General features: G+C 47.3%; 1 protein-coding gene across 1 annotated transcript in view; it reads right to left on the minus strand.

Moving 5' to 3' along the window:
* MGST3 (microsomal glutathione S-transferase 3) overlaps positions 1 to 21921 on the minus strand; it is a 107449-nt gene that overhangs the window by 41246 nt on the left and 44282 nt on the right. The window contains exon 2 of the mRNA XM_075320919.1: positions 12135 to 12258. Within this exon, the coding sequence (XP_075177034.1) occupies positions 12135 to 12251 (117 nt within the window). The 5' untranslated portion in view covers positions 12252 to 12258. The remainder of the gene's footprint in view (positions 1 to 12134; positions 12259 to 21921) is intronic.

Consider the following 21921-nt stretch of genomic DNA (forward strand, 5'->3'; position numbering starts at 1 on the left):
GGAGAGCAAGGAGCCAGCGCTCAGTGTGCGCGGCTCCCTGCTCCCTGCACACACAGCTGTGCGCTGGTAACTAATGTAAACATCGGGTAACCATACCCGATGTTTACCTTAGTTACCAGTCTCCGCAGCTTCCAGACAGCAGCTCCGTGCAAGCGCAGCGTCGCTTGCACGTCGCTGCTGGCTGGGGGCTGTTCACTGGTCGCTGGTGAGATCTGCCTGTTTGACAGCTCACCAGCGACCATGTAGCGATGCAGCAGCGATCCTGACCAGGTCAGATCGCTGGTCGGATCGCTGCTGCATCGCTAAGTGTGAAGGTACCCTAAGATCAGTAGGCACCCTAGTCCTACTTGACTTATCTAATTTTACCTTTCACCACTATCTTATCTCTGCTCTCTCTCTTCTCTCCTTGGTTTTCCCTATACCCTATCTACCCTTTTCTGTGATGTCGCACCTCACCTTTTGCACTTACAATACTAAAGGCTTAAATAAACCTGAAAAGAGAAGTCAGATCCTATATTGCCTGCACAGGAAGGGAGTTAAAATAGCCCTATTTCAAGAGACACACTTCATAACCTCCAACACTCCCAACTGTAAAACCAAGAATTACCCGACATGGTTCCATGGCCCACACCCCAACAAGAAGGCATGTGAGGTTTCCATTGCTTTTCACAAGACATTCCAGCCAACAGTTCTCGACACGCTCACTAGCCCGGAGGGACGCTGGCTATTTCTTAAAATATCTTTCCTGAATAATACTTATACAATCGCTAACATATATTTCCCAAATCAGGACCAGGTATCCTTTGGAGTGGAGACTCTGGAGAAGCTGGCAGAGTTTGCGGGTGGCACCTGTATCATCTTGGGAGGAGACTTCAACCGTGTGCTGGATCCAGCCATGGATTCGTCCTCTGGTAGGTCTGCAATCCCCTCCTCGGCACTACGCAGATTAAAACGAGAACTAACATCCCTTAAACTAGTCGATCTTTGGAGGGTCTTACATCCCGGAGTCAGAGACTACAGTTTTCACTCCACAGTTCATAATAGCTACACCAAACTAGACCACATTTTCATATCCTACGACCTGCTAGACAAATCCCCGGGTTGTTCAATGGATGTTTTTCTCTGGTCGGACCACGCACCAGTATATGGGGAAATTGGGGTGAGAGATATGGGGGGTGGGGGACACATGGAGACTGAACGACAACCTGCTCAAGAATGAGCAATGCCTGGAGGATATTCATAAAACCATTGCAAACTTCAAAATAGATCATATGGCAGATCCCACACCTGCCCCAGTCAAATGGGAAGCGTTGAAATGTATGATCAGGGGGGTCTGCATATCCCATGGATCCAGAATTAAAAAAGAAAGTGCAAGGGAACTAAAAGAACTGTTAGCACAACTAGGCCATAAAGAAACGATAAACAAAACCAAATCCAGTGACACCATTAAAACGGAAATTTCTACTATCCGCCACCAAATATTATCTATCCTTGACCGAAAATCACTGTGTATCAGAGATAAATTTCATAGGAATATCTTTGAGTTTGGAGATAAAAGTGGACGATTGTTGGCCAGGACCCTTCATCCCAGACAGGCACAAACCCCAATACTCGCGTTAAACTCACAGACAGGTACCCAGATACATTCCACCCCTGACATATTAGAAGAATTCAGAAACTACTATACAAAACTTTATAACATCCCATCCCCACATACCCCATCACCACATACCCCATCACCTGATGCGAGACATCGCGACATTTGGGAATACTTAAATTTGCCCCAGACCCCCTTGAAGATGCAGTAGCTGAAGACATAGACAAGGATTTCTCAGACACAGAGCTAAGCGATGCCATTAAAACCCTTAGGCTAGGTTCACACACTGCGTTTTTTTGACGCTGCGTTTGTGCGTTTTTTGCGGCAAAAACCGCACAAAAACGCACCCGCGTCAAAAAACGCGCGCGTTTTGGTGCGTTTTTGGCTGCGTTTTGCTGCGTTTTTGCTCACTGCGTCTTTATGCGTTTTTTATCAGTGAACAAAAAAAAAAAAAGGTCTGATGTCATTTCCTTCAATATGTTCTTCATTCTCCACTAATGTATGCAGGAGAGCAGACAGCTGCAGAACTACAAGTCTCAGCATACTCCATCCAATAGTGCATGCAGGAGAGCAGACAGCAGCTGCAGAACTACAAGGCTCAGCATGCTCCATCCAGGACTGTATGCTGGAGGGAGAGTCAGGGGGAGCAGACCTACAAGGCTTAGCATCCTCCATCCAATAGTGTATGCAGGAGAGCAGACAGCAGCTGTCGAACTACAAGGCTCAGCATCCTCCTTCCAGGACTGTATGCAGGATTTCTTTGCTCCCCCCAAAAAAAAAAATATGACGTGGGCTTCGCCATATTTTTGTATGCTAGCCGGGTACAGCAGGCAGGTACGGGCTGCCCCCAACCCCCAGCTGCCTATTTGTACCCGGCTGGGAACCAAAAATATAGAGAAGCCCTTTTTTTTTTTTAATTATTTCATGAATTTCATGAAATAATTAAAAAAAAAAAAAATGACGTGAGCTTCGCCTAATTTTTGTGTCCAGCCGGGTACAACTAGGCAGCTGGGGATTGGAATCCACAGTGCAGGGTGCCCATGCTTTCTGGGCACCCTCGCTGTGAATTGCAGTCCCGCAGCCACCCCAGAAAATGGCGCTTTCATAGAAGCGCCATCTTCTGGCGCTGTATCCAACTCTTCCAGCTGCCCTGATGCCGGGTGGCTCGCTGGGTAATAATGGGGTTAGGGATAGCTGTATAGCTGGCCCTAAGCCCGAAATTCATGGTGTCACGCCAATATTAGACATGGCCACCATGAATTTCTAGTAAAGATAAAAAAAAAAACACAACACACAGAAAAATATTTTTATTAGAAATAAAACAACACAATTAGTGACTCCATCTTTATTGAAATAAAGAACCCCCCTCCGCAGTAATCCTGGGTCAAGGGTCCCGCGCCGTCCAATCCGGATCCAATATCATCTGATCGGTTTGCTGGAAGGCAAAGCGATCAGATGATGTGTCAGGTTCTAGGGGCTGAAGCACATCACACATCAGCTGATTGTATAATCGGCTTTTATACAATCAGCTGATGCATCGGTGCAAAAAAAAAAAAAAACTCACTCACTTATGTGCTGATTACCGGCAGCTCCTGCAGCGATGGGGCGGGAGTCTGATCCTGTCCGATCGCTGCAGCAGCTGCCGGTAATCAGGGATGAAGTCTCTTGACGGCAGGCTCAGCCGATAGCCGGCCGGGCGCCCGCGTCACCGCGATACTTACGATCACCTGATGCGTCAGGTGATCCATCGCCAGGTCCTGCATCCTGCAGGCATACGTACCCGGGGAGACTGCACACACCCGGAGCGGCGGGACCGGGAGGATCTGGGAGCGGGCATGGCACCGGGAGTCTGCAGACAGGTGAGTATAACTTTTTTTTTTTTCTACTGTTCACTTTTGATTGCCGCTTCCATCTCCCGCCCAGACATGGCGCCGCACGGCAGCATACATGCACAGGACCGGAGGTGGAAGCGGCGGTGACGGTACCGGGAGGATTCACGCTTCTGTGTTTACTGACAGAAGGAATCCTCTTCCTGTACACGTCACTTTACTACCCACCTCCTGCGTTTATAGCTGCGTTTTTGGTCTTAGAAACGCACCAAAACGCAGCTATATTTGCGTTTTTCATTGCGTCTTTCAACATCCCATTGCACTCAATGGATGAAAAGCGCAGTGAAAAACGCGGGAATAATTGACATGCTGCGTTTTTGTGGCACCACAAAAACGCAGCTGGAAAAAAACAGGTGTGCGGACAGCAAAAATGAAAACTCATAGACTTTGCTGGGGAAGCAAAGTCCTGCAGTTTTGAGGCCAAAAACGCACCCGAAAAACGCGCAAAAACGCCGCGAAAAACGCGCTGTGCGCACATAGCCTTAAAGTGGGTAAAAGCCCTGGTCCTGATGGGTTCACCCCCCGGTTTTACAAAATATGTGGAGGGGCCTGCAGCCCTATAATGCTGAAAGCCTTCAATTCCATAACCAACACATGCCAGTTCCCTAAACAGACACTCCAAGCCCGAATAACTAATCCCCAAGCCTGGCAGGGACCCACTGACCTGCTCCAATTACAGACATCTCTCACTAATAAATGTGGATATTAAATTGTACTCTAAAATGATAGCCCTGAGACTAGGCCCCCCTCATACCCAAACTAATCCACAAAGACCAGGTGGGATTTGTCCCAGGGAGGGAGGCACGGGACAACACTATTAGAACCCTGTCCCTAGTGGCCCAGGCACGTCAGCGTCAAATCCCAATGTGCCTCTTGACAGTAGATGCCGAAAAGGCATTTGACAGAGTCCATTGGGTTTTTTTAGAAGCCACGATGCAGGCAATCGGCGTCCGTTCGCTCTTACTACAATGGATAAAAGCATTATATCACGAACCAACGGCACAAGTGGGCGTGAACGGACGCCTGTCAGCTCCATTTAATATTAGAAACGGTACCAGACAGGGATGCCCCCTATCGCCATACCTATACATTCTGGTAATTGAATCCCTAGCAAATGCACTCAGGGAAAACCCTTCGATAAAAGGGATACCGATAGGACAAACATCTCATAAATTAGCACTATTTGCGGACGATCTCTTGATATATGTGACACAGCCGAAGACTAGTTTGCCCAACATACTGCAGGAGTTTGAGATCTTTGGCAGACTCTCCAATTTTAAAGTAAATCTACAAAAAACAGAGATCTTAAATGTATCGCTACCATCCGTAGAAGAGAATACTCTCAAAACCGCCTTCCCCTTTAAGTGGGCCAGCAATTACATTAAATATCTGGGGATTAGGGTTTCTCCCAACCACCAAGATCTATATAATTACAATTTACCAGACCTTTTAAAAAATATCCACAAAGACCTCATAGCATGGCATAACCTCCCCATTTCCTGGTTCGGCAGGGTCAATACAATTAAAATGGATGTCCTACCTAAAATACTATACCTGTTTCAAACTATCCCACTGAACCTAGGAGAAAATGTCTTCCTCAAGTTAAAGAAGATGATCAGCAATTTTATATGGCGTGGCACCAAACCCCGACTGAAATACTCAATGCTGACTAAATCTCGCTGGGATGGAGGGGTGGGGCTCCCGGATCTTAAAGCTTATCAAGCAGCAGCGGTGGGTGGTTGCATATTGGATCTCCTGCACAGTAAAGACAGAAAATTGTGGGTGGAGATTGAATGTGATCTATGCCCGAATATGGCACACGGAATCTTCTGGTTGTCATCTAGAACTAACCTTGGGACCCTGGGAGTTTCCCCGATCCTCTTGTCCCTGGCTACAGCGTGGAGGACAGCCAATAGACGATATAGATTGACAGGAGAACCGGGTCCTATGACGCCTCTGGTGGGCAACCCCGCGTTTCAATGCTGGTTTCACGAACCTCATCCCAGACTGATTTCAACGCCAATGGGAAGAATTCCACGAGTTAAAGACGTAATTACCCAACAGGGATGCAAACCACTGATATCCCTGCTTGGAGACCGGCCACGGGAACCAGGTTACTGGTTCCAATATCTACAACTACGTAGTTTCATAGATTCTCTGGCTCTGGGATCTGAGATACATAAGGATCTGACTCCATTTGAAAAAACTATGCTTCCTTAGAGAAACACCCCCTCACATAGTCTCAATAATCTACAACATAGCAGTGCCCGAGGGGGGTTGAGGAGACGACTTGCCTGACTACGTTAGACATTGGCAAACAGAATTGTGCCAGACTTTTCCCAAGGCACAATGGTGTAAGTCATTTAACATAACACATAAATCCACCATTTCTTGTATAATGCAGGAACTCAATTATAAAATCCTCTCACGGTGGTATAGGACACCCGCCAGACTACATAAAATGTTCCCAGAGGTATCGGACGCCTGTTGGAGGTGCCAGACCTCAGTGGGCACAATGCTACATATCTGGTGGACCTACCCAGGGATACAGGGTCTTTGGTTATAGAGAGCAAAGACATCTTTCCATTTACATCACAAGGAAGTGACACCCTCACCGGAAGTGGCCCTCTTATCAATGTATACAGGGGCAGTCTCCAAGGCGAAGAAAGGCTTGCTCTCGGACTTTATGATTTCAATGAGGCAAATCATACCGAGGCAATGGAGATCCCCCTGTACATTGAGGAGAGCAGACTGGGTAGAGGCTATGGATGGCCTGCGGCGTCTGGAGGAGTTGAGAGCGTTTGACGAAGGGAAAGACTCCTTTTGTTTCTCGGTTTGGTATCCATGGCTTCAGTATAGATAAACACAGCAATTCCAAATCTGGTTACTCACAGGCGCTCTATCACAATATTCAAGAAGCCGGGATGGGCTCCCGGACACAGGAGTGGCACGGCATCACAATACAGACCTTCTCCCCCCCCCCCCCCACCCCTTTATTTCCCCATGTCTTCCCCTCCTTCCCTTTTTCTCTACCTATCTTTCTCTCCCTCTCTCTATATCTCTTTCTCACCTAATTGATATACATAGGGTCATGTTTTCATACCTATTGAACCAGACTATACAGAAGGAAGTTGCCTTTAACACTTAACACGGAATAAATATAAAGATAGAAGATTATTACATGTTAAAATTAAGATGTTCTATAGGATGTTATACAGATTTTACCTTCCACATGATTTGCGATACATTTCATAGTACCATACGTTTTTACGAGACTTGAAGACATAGGTTATTTTATAATCTTCATATGCTGTAACATTGGGTAACATGAAAGACCCTTATACATTTCTTATCTTCTGTTATATGAAAACTTTTGAAATAATAAAGAAATATTAAACGAAAATTACTTTTGAGACTCAGAGCAAAGTGAAGAAGGTAAGGCTATGTGCACACACTGCATCTTTTACTGCATTTTTGGTGTGTTTTTAGTGAAGTTTTGTGATCACAAAGATGCACCCAAATGCATGCATTTACTTCCCTCAGCAAATTCTATGAGATTTTTATTCTACTGCCCGCACAGTGCATTTTTTTTTGCTTGTGTTTTTGAAGACGCAGCCAAGATAGAGCAAGTCAATTCTTTTTGCATTTTGTCCCTGCGTTTCGGAGTACTGACAGATCAATCCCCTGATAACGCTGGGTCGGCGAGGGATTGATCCCTGGTATCTGGCCAGATGCCGGCCCCATATAAAGTCTATGGGAACCAGAATCTGGTGCAAAGGGGTAGGAGCAAGTGCTTCATATGCACCAGGGCGGCTATCACACTGCTCCCACGGCCGCTTATTCACTTCCCGGGCCTCTCATTACCTTCACTGCTTCACTGATCACGGCTCTGTCTGAACCTCACAGCGGGCAGTCATGTTCTATGGCGCTCGCTGTGAGCTTCAGATGTAGCAGAGCTGAATCATCGTGGGACCTCATGTGGATTACTTCGGACCTGCAGGGGTGTTTTTGGGGTTAATAAAGTGGTGAAAGAGGGTGTTTTTTGGTCTTTTATTTCAAATAAAGGATTGTTTTGGGTGTTTGTGTTTATTTACTTTCACTTACAGATTAGTGATGGGGGGCCCCTCAGACGCCTGCCATTACTAATCTAGGGCTTAGTGGCAGCTGTGAGCTGCCATTAACTCCTTATTATCCCAATTGCCATCGCCCCAGGGCAACAGGAAGAGCTGGATTCAGCACCAGAATCGGCACATCTAATGGATGCGCCACTTCTGGGGCGGCTGTGGGCTGCTATTGTTAGGCTGGAAAGGGCCAAATAACCATGGCCTATAAAAATATCAGCACCAGCACGTAGTTGTCTGCTGTAGCTTGGCTGGCTTTAGAAAAATGGGGGGACCCCAAGTCTTTTTTTTTTAAATCAAGTGTGAGATCCCCTCTATTTTTCATAACCAGCCAAGGTTCAGCAGAGAGCTGAGGGTTGCAGCCTGCAGCTGCTGCTGTTCGTTGTGCTGGATACGAAAAATGGGGGGACCACACGTCATTTATTTACCACAAAATAATTAAAGGGTTTATCCGGCTTATTTTGACTTTTTCTTGTTATTACACTATTGAGCTACATTGGGGCAGGTAAGTAGATAGTGACTAATTACCTGCCCTGCTGTCAGCCCCTGCCCCCCGTCGCAGAGCGGTCAAGTGACCGCTCCTACCATGATTTTGCTGCTTCCTGTGACGATTGGCAGCACAGGCGACGTCACAGTGCGTGGCGTCCCTGCCCCCTTCCCTGCACCCTCCCACACATTCCATAGTGCAGGGGTCTTGCTACCTGTACGCTGCATGCAGTACCCATGCTGCTGGCAGCGCACAGGCAAAAGGCCCCCCTGCTGAAAGCTGGCTGTGCTGGGAGACCGTGCAGTCAGCGCTGTATATCAGATGCCAGATTCCAGGGCACCCTGCAGAGCCTCTGTATACAGCGATGATCAGGCGTCGGCCAATCAGAGGCAGCAGCTGATCAGTGGAGAAGCTGCATACAGAGGCGTCGCCTGCACAGTGCCTGGAGATCTGACATCTGCTATATAGTGCTGGCTACACAGGCCGCCATTAGCAAGAAGGGAGCTACAGCCGCAAGAGGCAGACAGGACACAGAGGGAACGGGGAGAGGTGGAGGAGGATTTCTGGGTTTTTTTGGTTTGTTTTTTTTTGCATGTGTGAAGACTGGCAGAGTAGGGGGCAATTCTACAGGACAGAGCATTGCTACGAGAGGCCCAAAGGGACATTACTACAAGATGGGCACAAGGAAAGGGGACATTACTATAGGATGGGGAATTGGGCAGAAGGATGGGCACATTACTATATTATGGGGACAGGGATGGGCACATTGCTACATTATACTGTATGTGCGGTGGATGTGAGGTGATTGTGCTGCACAGATGAGAGAAGCAGTATCACTGTTCTGTACTACCAATGATATACACAGCAGTGATATCTCATCTGTGCAGCACAATCTCCTAACATCCACCGCACATATAATATAATAATGTGCCCATCTTTGCTGGGGCGATGAGAGGTCAGTGCTGGGCAGAATACTGACAGCCAATGAGTGTGCAGAGGGCAGGGCTGGACAGTGAGGCCGGGTAGTGCCAGGTCTGACTGTGAGGTTTGTCAGTCAGGCATGCCAAGTTTGCTTGAGCTGCAGGTAAATAAAGTGGGTGCAGAGAATAAAGGGATAATTCAAGAGGAACAAAAGTTAGAAAACAAAAAAAGTAATGTAGGGGTGTGATTTATATGACAATAGAGCACAGATTAGCTTCCAAAAAATTTTGGAGTTTGTCGGACAATTCCTTTAAAAAAAAAACAGAAAAAACAAAAAACAACATCAGCTGGCCAAGCTAGCTCTATCTAGCTATTCTGTTATTTGTATCTATTCTAGCTATCAATTATCCTATCATATTTTGTTTCTCCTTTAAAAAACGCATTAACAAAACATGGCAAAACGCACGTGTTCTTTCACGTGTTTTATGGGCCACAAGCTGCATTTGTGACCACAGGTTAAAAAGATGCATTCAGAAAAAGATGCAGCATGCACACATAGCCTAAAGAGCGCCATATTGGAGTGCAGATTTAGTTGGAATGGTTTGCGGGTACCATGTCACATTGGCAGAGCCCCTGACTTGCCAGAAACCAGTGCCCTTCACAAGTGACTCCATTTTACAAACTGCGCCCCTCAATGAGTCTTAGGGGTGCAGTGAGCATATTGACACCAGATGTACCACAAAATGTTATACAATTGGGAGGTGAAGAAAAAAAAATACATTTTAAATCACTAAATTGTTGTTTAACCCCAGATTTCCAATTTTCACAAGTGGAATATGTAAAAAAAAGCCCCATAATGTGTTACACAATTTCTCTTGAACGTGGCAATATCCCACATGTGACTGTACAGTACTGTTTGACAACAAGGCAGGGTTTGGGAGTGAGGGAGAGCTTTGAAGCACAGATTTTCCTAGAATAGTTTGCAGACTCCAATACAGAGCCCCTAAATGTCAAAACAGCAGAAATTCCCTCAAGTGACCAGATTTTGGAAATTAAACTCCCCTCTGGGAATTTATCTACGGGTGTAGTGACGATTTTGTCTCTGGAAAGCAAAAGCTTGCGTTAAACACAGTAAATGTTGCAGAATTAAAAATTGCAAACAAACCCCAGTAGTGCCCAGTGCATTGTAGTGCCTGTACATTGTGCCCAGTTCGTGCTTTTGTAGACACACGCCGTAAATAAGTGGGCTTCCTCACTACAGAAATGCCAGACATGTGGATGTTAACTGTGGTTTAGGCACATTGTGATGCTCAGAAAGGAAGTAGGCATTTTGGTTTGGGAGTGCACATTTTGCTGGTTTTCTGCTTTTTTCTGGAGGGGTGGGGGTGGGAGTGGGGTTTGAGCCATAGCACTTTACCAGAGCCCTTGTGCTGCCAGTAAGGCCAGAATAATAATAGGTGACTTCCATGTTAGGCCGGAGTCACACTTGCCCGTGACTCACGTGAGAACAGAATTGCATCACCTGGCACAGCCTGCTGCTCTCTGGACAGGAGCCTACGATTCTTGCGCAAGTGTGACTCCAATGTAACATGAAAATCCCCTATATTTCTGTTAACAGACCAGAGGTGGGAACTTGTGTTTTTATTGGTTGAGTTAAATGATATTGGTGGCAATTTGGATCACTTCATACTTATCCTGTGCTCTATGCGGAGCACTTCCATTAGAGTGATTCAGGTGAAACCCGCAACGGAGCCATTCACTAATGAGGTAACAGAGTTACTCAGTAGTCAGTTTGGCCTCTTTTCAGCAGTGTTCTTTTCAAAAGGTGCACAAAACTGTTGATCACCGCACTTTTGTGAACGCCTAAAAGACACACAAAAAGATGGATACTGCCAGACCCCAGCCCAGACTCCATCTGCCTCATAGTAAATTTTCCATAGAGAATTTTGCATGAATCACATTTTTCAGATATTTACACACAAACCCCGATGTAAGCACTCAGCGTACAGCACAGGATAAACATGAGCCACACTTTAATGTTTGAGAGGCAGAATGAACAAATCAACAACAGCTGAAGAATTGGGTTTATTTGTTTTTACGCCGTTCACCTTGCAGTATAAGTGATCAAGCTCCTTTATTGCTCAGGTCAGTATGATTACAGAGATTCCAGATTTATATAGGTATTTTTAGGTTTGAATACATTCACACTAAAAATGCTTTTCAGTCATATGAGGGCTTGTTTTTTTTTTTTTTTTTGCAGGATAAGCTGGAGTTTTATTGGTACTATTTTGGGCCACAATATTTTTTGATCGCTTTCTATTCTGCTTTTTGTGAGGCAGAATCAAGAAGCAACAGCAAGTTGAGAATCTTTTTAATTTAATATATTTGCATTTTTTTTTTGTACAATTTTTTTTTCTTTTTACTTTGTTCCTTTGTGGTATATGAACTACTATCATTGCAATATATTATACCTGTCAGTGAGACACTGACAGAAGCTTCTTAGACTATGGTCCTGGAGTTGTCTGAGAGGTTATCACCACAATGCAACAATTGGGCCCCCGTGATCATCTCACAGGGGTCCCGATTGGGTGAGAGATGGCGCACATTCCCTTTCTCAGCCTCCTAAATGCTGAGATCGCTATGGATTGGAGATGTTAGAGGAGTTAAACAGCAAGGGATGGCATAGGGACAGCTCTCCCAACAGCGATAGAGCACGCACTGGCCCGTGCCCCACAGAATTTCAATGGCGCACCCATACGTCGGGAACGTCTTCTCAACCAAGGCATGTGGGTATGTCATAGATCGTGAAGTGGTTAAATACATCTTCCCAGCCATCTCCACCCTCCCCTCTTCGATTGACAGCTGTGGCTTCATAGAGCCAGAGAAGGGTGGAAATGGCTTAAAAACAAGCAGGTGAGAAGGTGTATTTAAATTATTAACCCCGCCACGATGCCCCAAGTGTTGACAGTCCTTTTAATTTACATAAATTATCACCTATCCACTTGAATACTTAAGTCTCCATTTCACAAATACTTTTACAAATGGCTTTCAATTCCCTTGAAGCACATGTCTGTTCAACCTGAAAGAAGAATATTACATTGTGTGAAGCCTGCTCCTACCTCTACTTTATACTGTTTGCGGGCTTTTGACACATTTATGGCAAGGTGAGTCACCATTACAAAACTGGCTGCACCAGTCAGGAGCACGTAACCATGTTCTTTGGAAAGGACAACCATTCTGAGTCTGTAAAACAAAAAAATGGGGAATACAATGTGTTACAGCAGATTTAAAAGATTCTGGGAAAGTGTCAGATTGCGCAATAAAATAAGACGGCTTCTGTTGCTCAAACAGAAACTATCATGCTTACACAATATATAATTATGGGTACAATTACATGATATGGCAACCCCAAAATATGAAAGCGCAGAAAAGAAGGGAATTTTGTTTACTTACCGTAAATTCCTTTTCTTCTAGCTCCAATTGGGAGACCCAGACAATTGGGGTGTATAGCTATGCCTCCGGAGGCCACACAAAGTATTACACTAAAAGTGTAAAGCCCCTCCCCTTCTGCCTATACACCCCCCGTGCCTCACGGGCTCCTCAGTTTTGGTGCAAAAGCAAGAAGGAGGAAAAAATTATAAATTGGTTTAAAGTAAATTCAATCCGAAGGAATATCGGAGAACTGAAACCATTCAACATGAACAACATGTGTACACAAAAAACAGGGGCGGGTGCTGGGTCTCCCAATTGGAGCTAGAAGAAAAGGAATTTACGGTAAGTAAACAAAATTCCCTTCTTCTTTGTCGCTCCATTGGGAGACCCAGACAATTGGGACGTCCAAAAGCAGTCCCTGGGTGGGTAAATAATACCTCATAATAGAGCCGTAACGGCTCCGTCCTACAGGTGGGCAACCGCCGCCTGAAGGACTCGCCTACCTAGGCTGGCATCTGCCGAAGCATAGGTATGCACCTGATAGTGTTTCGTGAAAGTGTGCAGGCTCGACCAGGTAGCTGCCTGACACACCTGCTGAGCCGTAGCCTGGTGCCGCAAGGCCCAGGACGCTCCCACGGCCCTGGTAGAATGGGCCTTCAGCCCTGAGGGAACCGGAAGCCCCGAGGAACGATAAGCTTCGAGAATTGGTTCCTTGATCCACCGAGCCAGGGTTGATTTGGAAGCTTGTGTCCCTTTACGCTGGCCAGCGACAAGGACAAAGAGTGCATCCGAGCGGCGCAGGGGCGCCGTACGAGAAATGTAGAATCTGAGTGCTCTCACCAGATCTAACAAGTGCAAATCCTTTTCACATTGGTGAACTGGATGAGGACAAAAAGAGGGTAAGGAGATATCCTGATTGAGATGAAAAGGGGATACCACCTTAGGGAGAAATTCCGGAACCGGACGCAGAACCACCTTGTCCTGGTGAAACACCAGGAAAGGGGCTTTGCACGACAACGCTGCTAGCTCAGACACTCTCCGAAGTGAAGTGACTGCTACTAGGAAAACCACTTTCTGCGAAAGGCGTGCGAGAGAAATATCCCTCATTGGCTCGAACGGTGGTTTCTGAAGAACCATCAGCACCCTGTTCAGATCCCAGGGTTCTAACGGACGCTTGTAAGGAGGGACGATGTGACAAACCCCCTCGATTGATGCCAGGAAATCTCCTTGGGACATTGAGGCGATGACGGAGCGGAGCGATTCCATCCGGAACCGCCTGGTTTTCACATGCTTGTTGAGCAGTTTTAGGTCCAGAACGGGACGGAAGGATCCGTCCTTTTTTGGCACCACGAACAAGTTGGAGTAAAAACCGTGACCCCGTTGCTGAAGAGGAACAGGGATCACCACTCCTTCCGCCTTCAGAGTGCACACCGCCTGCAGAAGAGCCTCGGCTCTGTCGGGGGGCGGAGATGTTCTGAAGAAACGAGTCGGAGGACGAGAGCTGAACTCTATCCTGTAACCTTGAGATAGAATGTCTCTCACCCATCGGTCTTTTACTTGTGGCAGCCAGGCGTCGCAAAAGCGGGAGAGCCTGCCACCGACCGAGGATGCGGTTTGAGGAGGCCGAAAGTCATGAGGAGGCCGCTTTGGGAGCGGTTCCTCCGGCGGTCTTTTTAGGACGTGACTTAGACCGCCATGCATCGGAGTTCCTCTGATCTTTCTGAGGCCTTTTGGACGAGGAAAATTGAGACCTGCCCGCGGTCTGAAAGGACCGAAACCTCGATTGTACCTTCCGTGGTTGAGGTCTGTTTGGTTTGGACTGGGGTAAGGATGAATCCTTTCCCTTGGATTGTTTAATGATTTCATCCAATCGCTCACCAAACAAGCGGTCGCCAGACAATGGCAAACCGGTTAAGAACTTTTTGGAAGCAGAGTCTGCCTTCCATTCACGTAGCCACATGGCCCTGCGGAGTACCACCGAATTGGCGGATGCCACCGCCGTACGGCTCGCCGAGTCCAGGATAGCATTAATGGCGTAGGACGCCGACGCCTGAGTGGTTAAGGACACCACTTGCGGGGCAGATGTACGTGTTACTGCATTAATCTGCGCCTGACAAGCTGAGATAGCTTGGAGTGCCCATACGGCTGCGAATGCTGGAGCAAAAGACGCGCCGATAGCTTCATAGATGGATTTCAACCATAGTTCCATCTGTCTGTCAGTGGCATCTTTGAGTGAAGCCCCATCTTCCACTGCAACTATGGATCTAGCCGCCAGTCTGGAGATTGGAGGATCCACCTTAGGACACTGAGTCCAGCCCTTGACAACCTCGGGGGGGAAGGGATAACGTGTGTCCTTAAGGCGCTTGGAAAAACGCTTGTCTGGACAGTCTCGGTTTTTCTGTATTGCCTCTCTGAAGTCAGAGTGATCCAGAAACATATTTAATGTACGCTTGGGAAACCTGAAACGGAATTTCTCCTGAGAAGCAGACTCCTCAATTGGAGGAGCTGGGGGAGAAATATCCAACACCTGATTGATGGTCGCTATAAGGTCATTCACTACTGCGTCACCTTCAGGTGTATCTAGGTTGAGAGCGGCTTCAGGATCAGAATCCTGATCTGATACCTCCGCTTCATCCTCCAGAGAGTCCTCCTGCTGGGACCCTGAACAGTGTGATGAAGTGGAGGGAATTTCCCAGCGACCCCGCTTGGGCGGCCTGGGACTGCGGTCCGTGTCAGAGACCTCACCCTGGGACCTATGGGTTACCCCAGGGGCACTTTGCTGTTCCAATTGAGGGGGACCAGGGGTCAAGGATTGGACAGTGCCCGGGGCCTGAATCACCGGTCTGGACTGCAATGCTTCCAGTATTTTAGCAGACCATTTATCCATACTCTCAGACAGTTTGTCAGCAAAGGCTGCAAACTCCGTCCCTGTCACCTGGACAGTGGTAGCAGGTGGTTCCACCTGGGCCACCAGTCGCAGAGGCTCCGGCTGAGTAAGTGCCACAGGGGCCGAGCATTGCACACAATGAGGGTCAGTGGAACCTGCCAGTAGTACAGCTGTACAAGAGGTACAGGTTGCAAAGTACGCCTGTGCTTTGGCACCCTTGCTTTTTGCGGATGACATGTTGTCTCCTCTGAGAACAACCAGGAGGGTATATAGCCAAAAATCAACAGAGCGACCGTACAGTGCAAATGTATAGCCTATAAGCATATTATAATATATATATATATATATATATATATATATATATATATATATATATATATATATATATATATATATATATATATATATATATATATATATATATATATATATATATATATATATATATATATATATATATATATATATATATATATATATATATATATATATATATATATATATATATATATATATATATATATATATATATATATATATATATATATATATATATATATATATATATATATATATATATATATATATATATATATATATATATATATATATATATATATATATATACACACACACACTTCGGCACTCAGTGGGGCCAGCACCACAGGTGCTGCTTACCGACCGCTCAGAGCGGTTGTGTGATCACCAGATTCCCTGCCTGGGTCTCCCTGTGTTGTCTCTCCTCTCCAGCGCCTGAATCGCTGACAGGAATGGCTGCCGGCGTTCTGTGGGGAGGAGGGGACCGTGGGCGTGCCCAAGAAAAGTGCGGGAATCTAGTGCCCCAGTGTACTGAGTGAGGAGGGAGGAGGATACTAATGTATGCTCCAGCCCTCAGCGCTGACGATCTGTGCAGCGTCCCGCCCTTCCCCTGACTGGCAGGCCTGTGGGCGGGAATATACGACACTAGGCCGCAGAAGCCGGGGACTAAAGTTATAAGCGCGGCCGGCAATAAGCGCGGCAGTCCCCGGCGCACTAACACACCCAGCAGTGCTGCAGTGTGTATGGCACAAGCGCTCCATGCGCGGTAGTCCCCGGCGCACTAACACACCCAGCAGTGCTGTAATGTGTATGGCACAAGCGCTCCATGCGCGGTCCCCATGGGGACACAGAGTACCTCATAGTAGCAGGGTCTTGTCCCTGACGATACCCAGGGGCTGCGGAGGGAGCATGGTCCCAGTGCCTGGAGACCGATCCGGAACCCACTTCACCCAGAGCCCATTAAGGGATGGGGAAGGAAAAACAGCATGTGGCTCCTGCCTGTGTACCCGCAATGGGTACCTCAACCTTAACAACACCGCCGACAAAGTGGGGTGAGAAGGGAGCATGCTGGGGGCCCTGTTATGGGCCCTCTTTTCTTCCATCCGACCTAGTCAGCAGCTGCTGCTGACTAAGCTGTGGAGCTATGCGTGGATGTCTGCCTCCTTCACACAAAGCATAAAAACTGAGGAGCCCGTGAGGCACGGGGGGTGTATAGGCAGAAGGGGAGGGGCTTTACACTTTTAGTGTAATACTTTGTGTGGCCTCCGGAGGCATAGCTATACACCCCAATTGTCTGGGTCTCCCAATGGAGCGACAAAGAAAGAAGCTTTATATGATACATGACAATCCCTTTCCAATAAGTAAGCATTTTTTAGAAAGGATTGTGTAGTCTGTTTATAAGCCATGTGACGAGCTATACTGAGATTTATTGCAGTACATGTGAAAAGCTCTGTACTTCACAAGTGTCCCCATTACTCTTCCCTCATTTTCAATTTGCTTAGATTTAAAAATACAAAATAGACTAAGGGCGGCTTTACACGTTGCGACATTGCACGTGCGATGTCGATGGGGTCAAATCGAAAGTGACGCACATCCGGCGTCGCAGTCGATATCGCAACGTGTAAAACCTTTTTGATACGATGAACGAGCGCAAAAGCGTCGTTATCGTATCATCGCTGCAGCCTCCGACATTTCCATAATGCCGGTGCAGCGACAGGTGCGATGTTGTTCCTCGCTCCTGCGGCAGCACACATCGCTGTGTGTGAAGCCACAGGAGCGAGGAACTTCACCTTACCCGACGCCGGCTGCAATGAGAAGGACGGAGGTGGGCGGGATGTTTACATCCTGCTCATCTCCGCCCCTCCACTTAAATTGGCCGCCTGCCGTGTGACGTCGCTGTGACGCCGCACGACCCGTCCCCTTAGGAAGGAGGCGGGTCGCCGGCCAGAGGGACGTCGCACGGCAGGTGAGTGCATGTGAAACTGCCGTAGCGATAATAAATCGCTACGGCAGCTTTCACTAGATATTGCACGTGCGACGGGGGCGGAACTAACGCTGCAGCATCGGTAACACATTGTTACTGATGTCGCAGCGTGCAAAGCCCGCCTTAGGTGAAGTCAATGACCTATGTACTTTCAGCAACACTGCAAAGACTGACCATCTGAATAGAGGAGTGGAGGCTGTGATCTAGGTAATCGGTGGACATAGTGGAAACCACTGGACTACATCGGAGCAGGGAAGGTTGCTTTCTAATAAATATTGGTCAACGAGGGACAGTCTTGTTTCTATTTCTCTCTCTGTCTTTTAGGTTTCCATTTATGGACTACATCGGATTCCTTAGCCTACTTCGGAGCTGCATGTTTTTTTATTTTTAATAAACTGGTGAACCAGGGAAAGTGTTGGGGAGTGTTTCTTCAAATAAACTTTGGGGGTATATGTTTTTCTTTTTACTTACTAGGTTAGTAATGAGGGTGTCTAATAGACGCCACTCTTACTAACCCTTAGGGGCTTGATGCCAACTGATACTACACAGCTGATATCAACCCCAAAAACCATTACTGTGATTGCCATCGCACCAGGACAATGCGATGCGCTACTTCTGGGGTGGCTGTGGGCTGCTATTTTTAGGATGGGAAGGGTCCAATATCCATGGATATTCCCAGCCTGATAATACCAGCTCACAGTTGTCTGCTTTACCTTGGCTGGTTATCAAAAAGCATTTTTAATTATTTGATAGGTTAAAAACAGGCTAAACCCTTAGTACCACTTGAAAGGCACTAAAATATGCAAGTGTATAATATGTAGCAGAGTTGAGAGATTATAAATACATCTCTCTACTCAATATACTGTATTTCTATCATCTACACCTGAACCTCAAAATTAGAATGTCAAAAAGTTAATTTCAGTAATTCAATACAAAAAGTGAAATGCATAAATTTACATAGAATCATTACAAACAGTGATCTATTTCCAGTGTTTATTTCTGTTAGGGCCCAGTCACACGCTACACAATATATCTAACGATATGTCGTCGGGGTCACGGAATTCGTGACGCACATCCAGCATCATTAGAGATCCGTAGCGTGTGACACGTCCGAACAATTGTTAACAAGCAAAAATACTCACCTTATCGTTGCTCGTTGACACGTCATTCATTTTCATAATGTCGTTCCTCCTTCTGCACGCCGGTTGTTCGTCGTTCCCGAGGCAGCACACATCGCTACGTGTGACACCTCGGGACCGACAAACAACAGCTTACCTGTGTCCCGCCGGCAATGCGGAAGGAAGGAGGTGGGCGGGATGTTACATCCCGCTCATCTCCTCCCCTCTGCTTCTACTGGGCGGCCGCTGTGTGACGTCGCTGTGACGCCGAACGTCCCTCCCGCTTCAGGAAGAGGATGTTGACGCCCACAGCGACGTTATTAGGGAGGTAAGTCCGTGTGACGGAGGTTAACAACTTTGTGCGACACGGGCAATGAATTGGCCGTGACGCACAAACGAAGGGGGCGGGTGCGATCGCACGATATATCGGCACGTGTGACGGGGCCCTTAATGTTGACGATTATGGCTTAAAGCCAATGAAAACCCAAAAGTCATGTCAGAAAATTACAATAATTACCACAAAACACTTGCAAAGGTTTTCTAAGCGTTTAAAATGGTCCCTTAGTTTTGTTCTGTAGGCTACACAATCATGGGGAAGACTGCTGACTTAACAGATGTCCAGAAGGCATTCATTGACACTCCACTAGGAGGGTAAGCCACAAAAGGTCATTGCTAAAGAAGCTGGCTGTTCACAGAGTGCTGTATCCAAGCATCTTAATGGAAAGTTGAGTGGAAGAAAAAGTGTGGTAGAAAAAGGTGCACAAGCAACCGAGCTAACCGCAGCCTTGATAGGATTGTTAAGAAAAGGCTATTCAAAACTTTGGGGCAGATTCACAAGGAGTGGACTGCTGCTGGAGTCAGTGCTTCAAGAACCTCCACACACAGGTGTATCCAGGACATGGGCTACAACTGTCACATTCCTTGTTTGAAGCCACTCATGACCAATAGAAAATGCCAGAACTGTCTAAGGCTAGGTTCACACTTCCGTTTGTTTTGCATCAGTCACAATCCGTCGTCTTGAGGAATTACAATATCCTGCAAAATATTTTGCAGGAATCGAGTTTTTCCCCATAGACTTCTATTAGTGACGGATTGCGACTCATGATGCTGCGTTGCATCCGCTGCGTCACGGTCAGTCGTTTTTTAACTGACCGCTGGGCGGGAGCAACGCAGCCTGTAACGTTTTTTGAGCAGCGCAATCCATAGGATTTTGCTGCGCATGCTCTCTCTGGCTCCCTGCACCCGTAACCAGGATACACATCGGGTAACCAAGCAATGCGCTTTGTTAGTTACCCGATATTTACACTGGTTACTGTGCAGGGAGCCAGCGCTAAGCGGTGTACGCTGGTATCCAAGATAAATATCGTGTAACCAAGCAAAAAAGAGAATTTTGTTTACTTACCGTAAATTCTTTTTCTTATAGTTCCGACATGGGAGACCCAGACCATGGGTGTATAGCTTCTGCCTCCAGAGGACACACAGTACTACACTAAAAAGTGTAGCTCCTCCCTCCGAGCATATACACCCCCTGGATGACCAAATCTAGCCAGTTTAGTGCAAAAGCTGAAGGAGGACATCCACCCACAAGTAGAGATAGAGTAAAACCCGGAATAACCGGAACCTCTGTCTACAACAACAGCCGGTGAAAACACACGGAACAAGAACTGCTAACAGGCAACAGGGAGGGTGCTGGGTCTCCCATGTCGGAACTATAAGAAAAAGAATTTACGGTAAGTAAACAAAATTCTCTTTTTCTTCATCGTTCCTTATGGGAGACCCAGACTATGGGACGTCTCAAAGCAGTCCTTGGGTGGGAAATAAACAGAAAACTGAGAAGTAGGCAAAACCTAACTTCACAAATGGGCGACAGCCGCCTGAAGGATGCGTCTGCCCAAGCTGGCATCTGCCGAAGCATGAGCATGCACTTGGTAGTGCTTCGAAAAGGTGTGCAGACTAGACCAAGTGGCAGCCTGACATACCTGCTGAGCCGTAGCCTGGTGCCTGAAAGCCCAAGAGGCACCGACAGCTCTGGTCGAGTGCGCCTTAATCCCCGGCGGGGAAGGCACCTGAGAACATTGGTAGGCATCGGATATGGCCAACCTAATCCAACGAGCTAGGGTCGGTTTAGAAGCCGAGAGACCCTTGCGCTGACCTGTGGTCAGCACAAAAAGAGAGGTGCACCGCCTAAGAGCAGCGGTGCGTGACACATAGATCCGAAGCGCCCGCACCAAATCTAAAGTATGCAACGCTTTCTCAAAGCGATGCACAGGGGCCGGACAAAGGGAAGGCAATGAAATGTCCTGGTTAAGGTGGAAAGGAGACACCACCTTAGGGAGAAAGTCCGGAGTCGGACGGAGAACCACCTTGTCTTGGTGAAAAACCAAAAAGGGTGACTCCGAAGAGAGCGCAGCCAAATCAGAGACTCTCCTGAGAGAAGTTATGGCCACCAGAAAGACCACTTTCTGTGAAAGTCGAAACAAAGAAACCTCCCTAAGAGGCTCAAAGGGGGGTTTCTGTAAGGCCGTGAGGACCAGATTAAGGTCCCAGGGATCCAGAGGCCGCCGGTAAGACGGAATGATGTGAGATGCGCTCTGCATGAAGGTGCGCACCTGGGCCAGTCGGGCGATACGCCACTGGAACAACACTGACAGAGCCGAGACCTGTCCCTTGAGGGAATTGAGGGATAGTCCTAGCTGCAGACCGGACTGTAGAAAGGACAGGATGGTCGGCAAGGAAAACGGCCAAGGAGCATGGCCGGAAGAGTGACACCAGGACAGGAAAATTCTCCAAGTCCTGTGGTAAATCCTGGCCGAGGAAGACTTCCGAGCCTGAGTCATAGTGGAGATGACCTCGGAAGGAATGCCTGAAGCCGTCAGGATCCAGGACTCAAGAGCCACGCCGTCAATCTGAGAGCCGCAGAATTCTGGCGGAAAAACGAACCTTGTGAGAGAAGGTCTGGGCGGTCCGGGAGATGCCACGGCACCTCTACGGACAGACGGAGCAGGTCTGGGTACCAAGCTCGCCTGGGCCAGTCTGGAGCAATGATTATGACCCGACGGCCCTCCATTCTGATCTTGCGCAGGACTCTGGGCAAGAGAGCTAGAGGGGGAAACACGTAGGCCAGACGGAACTGGGACCAATCCTGAACCAGCGCGTCCGCTGCTAAG

This window comes from Anomaloglossus baeobatrachus, chromosome 8, assembly GCF_048569485.1.
Source record: "Anomaloglossus baeobatrachus isolate aAnoBae1 chromosome 8, aAnoBae1.hap1, whole genome shotgun sequence".
Lineage (NCBI taxonomy): Eukaryota > Metazoa > Chordata > Amphibia > Anura > Aromobatidae > Anomaloglossus > Anomaloglossus baeobatrachus.